Raw genomic sequence first — 3,152 nt, forward strand, 5'->3', positions numbered from 1 at the left:
TTCATCTTGATGGAGCTGCTAAGCTTATTTTTAATGTGCTATACAGTGCATGTCAATTGCTGTACTGTATGCAATTCAATTAGTTACTAATTTCACTGCATATCTCACACACAAACACACACATACGTATACATATATTTGGGTAAAGCAACTGATTTTTTGTTTCTGCAGTCTTATTCCAAAAGAGAAACATATTAATGTGAGGTTGTCGGTTCTAGGGTTAAGTATTGCTAATAAACCAGGACGTCCCTAATAAATAAAAGTACAAAAGCTAATTTTGTTGAAATTTTTAACCAATGCAAACTTGGACAAACATTTGAACATCACCTGACATCATGCAGGGTTTAATACAGACACACTTATTATGCTTACTTGATCAATTAAGCCACAGTATAACCTGCAATGCACAAAAAGTTGATATGTTCAGTTATGACATGGCTTTAGACACATCCGATTCCACCCTAATGCAAACCAACGGAGCCAGTACGGGCTCGCTTTCCAATATGCCTTTAACCACAGACATGAAGGAGAAAGAGGCAGAACGACAGGACACAATAGACAGATCACACGAGGTGTTTCTGTTAGGCCAGCTAACACTAAACAGTTTAGGAAGTCTTTTAGTATTTTTTTTTTCCTTTTTAGTTTTTGAACTTTGGAAGCGCTGCGGACATGATAGATAAAGATTCTGCAAAATTTCAGTGCAAGACATGATGGCTACTTAGATTATTATTTTCATTATTATTCATTCATTCGTATATTCATATTATATATATACATATATATATACATATATATATATATATATATATATATATATATATATATATATACATACATACATATATATATATATACATACATATACATATATATATATATATATATATATATATACATACATATACATATATATATATATATATATATATATATATATACATATACATACATACATATATATATATATATATATATATATATATATATATATATATATATATATATAAAATCCAATACTGGATAACAGTAGTAAAGGGACAATTTGAACATGGACGCCTTCCTGTGGATGGATTCCGCTTTTTTAACAAAAGCCAGAAAGGGTGAACAATGTTCGACACCCTTCCACACCAGCACTGCTATTAATGTTAATTCCAATGTCAGATTGCTAATGTTTCCACCAGTTTTAAGGACATTTAGAGCAGAGATTTTTAAAAGGGCCTCCATCCTCATGTTGCACTCAGTGGATTATAGTCTTTAAGTCCTGTAGATTCGGACAGTGACAGTCCTCCTCCAGCTCCAGCATACGCATGTGTCGCATCTCATCCCTCCATTCACACCTCCTACCTCAGTGCAAAAACAGGAATGAAGGGAAGAGACCCCCTTCCTAGCCCCATGAGATGCATGAGGAAGAGAAAGAGAGATCAAACGACTGAAAAGTAGTGAGAGGGGCAGGAAAATGAGGAACCGCGTCCCATCTGTGTTTGCTCTATTCATTCATTGTTTCCTCATCCTCCTTCTTCCCTCCCTCCCTAGCTCCCAGGATCGGAGCTGTGTCTTTGCGGTGTCCGTGAGTCCAGAACTGTTTGTGGTTCCTGGAGGGAGAAACGCCGCTGGGTGTCAGGGTCTGGAGGTTCAGCGTTGTGGTCCAAGCTGGTCAGAGCCTGCAGATGGGCGGATCCTGGGCTAATTAAGGGCTCCGTCACGAAGTGGAGAGACCCGCATGACTTGGCAGGGAATTCCTCAAAGTCCTGAGGGTCCAGAATCTGGATAGAGCAGACACAAACCAGGAATTGGCAATGTAAAGCTGATCATAAAACAAGTCTAAATTTATTGTCATCCCATTCATATAGACCTAATGGCCACTTTATTAGTTACACCTGTTTTATAGTAAAACTCACTGTCCATTTTATCCCGTAAACCTGTACATTGTATGGGCACATTGTATGCAGAGTGGAAACAAATGACCACAAGACCAGTCCTGACCAGATATTATTTGGGTATCAAGTAAAAATACAGTCTTTAAAAATCCCAGCAATGCTACTGTGCTTAATACATTCAAATCAGTACAGTAGAAAACACCATGTAAATTGATGGGGTAGATCGGTAGACAGATATGCATAATATTGTGCCTTCAGGGCCATGGCTTAACAAAAACATACTGTACAGCAGCATTTTTATTTGTCAAATTGAAACAATGTACTGTAAAAATACAATTAAAGGTACAACAGTGGTCCTTAATGTCTACTTATGTTCTTCAGTGCTGTTTCTGTACATCAATATTCCTTTAACAACGATAATAATGTAAATAATGTAAAATTAAGAATATGCTCTCTCTCAAAATAGGCACATTTTCATGTTGTAACTTAGAATTACAACTTAGAATATGGTTTGAAATTCCTGCTTAACAAGGGCACATGCATGATATGCTACTTTTGTGTCTAGGCAAATATATACCTGTGAGAGTGAGGATAGTCTCTCAGACTCCAAAGGTGTGACAGTCTGAACAAGTGACTCTTCAGGACCCGGGCTTGAGCCGAGGTACAGTGATGCCTGGGGAGGTGAGGACACTGTGCTGTAGGCTGGAGGCACCATCGTCATCTGCCTCTGGAGCAACTGCATGATTGCACTGATGTCTGTGGACATACGGGTCTCCAACCTGGAAAATACATACAAACACACTTTTGATAATTATTTTCCATCTAAACTAATTCTAAGTAGTTCTAAGTCTATTATAACTCATCAGCTTCCTCTGTAGGGAATAGCGATGCAACTTTATATGAATACATCATTTGAATTGAACAGGTAATGTGTTCTTAATGGATATAAACACAGATATGATTATATTAATTAATGAAAAATATATAATTACATTAATAAAATAAAAATGCAATTAAATTAAATTAAATTCTTCTGGATTAGGTCATGCTAATTTCAGTATTTAATGCAGATATCTGAAACACTAAACATATACAGATACAGATAGTGTCCTTGTGTTACACCTCTAGTATGGAAATAAATAATTCCCTCAAATATCTCCAAAACAGCTCAAGAAACATGAGCAATACTTGAATTCATGGCATCTTTGAACGGGCACATTGTATTGTGTATACCAGAGTACATCTTACTGGGGTCTTTCTCTGTACTGAGTTTAT

The 3,152-nt window shown here is 36.5% G+C and overlaps 1 protein-coding gene across 1 annotated transcript; it reads right to left on the reverse strand.

Moving 5' to 3' along the window:
• Positions 1-1,529: 1,529 nt before the first annotated feature.
• LOC128610079 (potassium voltage-gated channel subfamily H member 2-like) lies at positions 1,530-3,081 on the reverse strand. Its single transcript, XM_053629191.1, has 2 exons — positions 2,455-3,081; positions 1,530-1,763 (listed from the first exon to the last, which is right to left on the reverse strand). Exons 1-2 carry the CDS (start codon positions 2,641-2,643, stop codon positions 1,530-1,532), a joined length of 423 nt encoding a protein of 140 aa, XP_053485166.1. The 5' UTR covers positions 2,644-3,081.
• Between the last annotated feature and the right edge of the window lie 71 nt (positions 3,082-3,152).

This window comes from Ictalurus furcatus, chromosome 1 (genome assembly GCF_023375685.1).
Source record: "Ictalurus furcatus strain D&B chromosome 1, Billie_1.0, whole genome shotgun sequence".
Classification (NCBI taxonomy): Eukaryota; Metazoa; Chordata; class Actinopteri; order Siluriformes; family Ictaluridae; genus Ictalurus; species Ictalurus furcatus.

Bases quoted from the DNA above. Each gene is read 5' to 3' on its own strand.
- LOC128610079 (XM_053629191.1), bottom strand. From the start codon at position 2,643: ATGTCCACAGACATCAGTGCAATCATGCAGTTGCTCCAGAGGCAGATG. The intron at 1,764-2,454 runs GTATATATTTGC...TGCTCTATCCAG, and splicing joins GACTATCCTCACTCTCACAG to ATTCTGGACCCTCAGGACTT.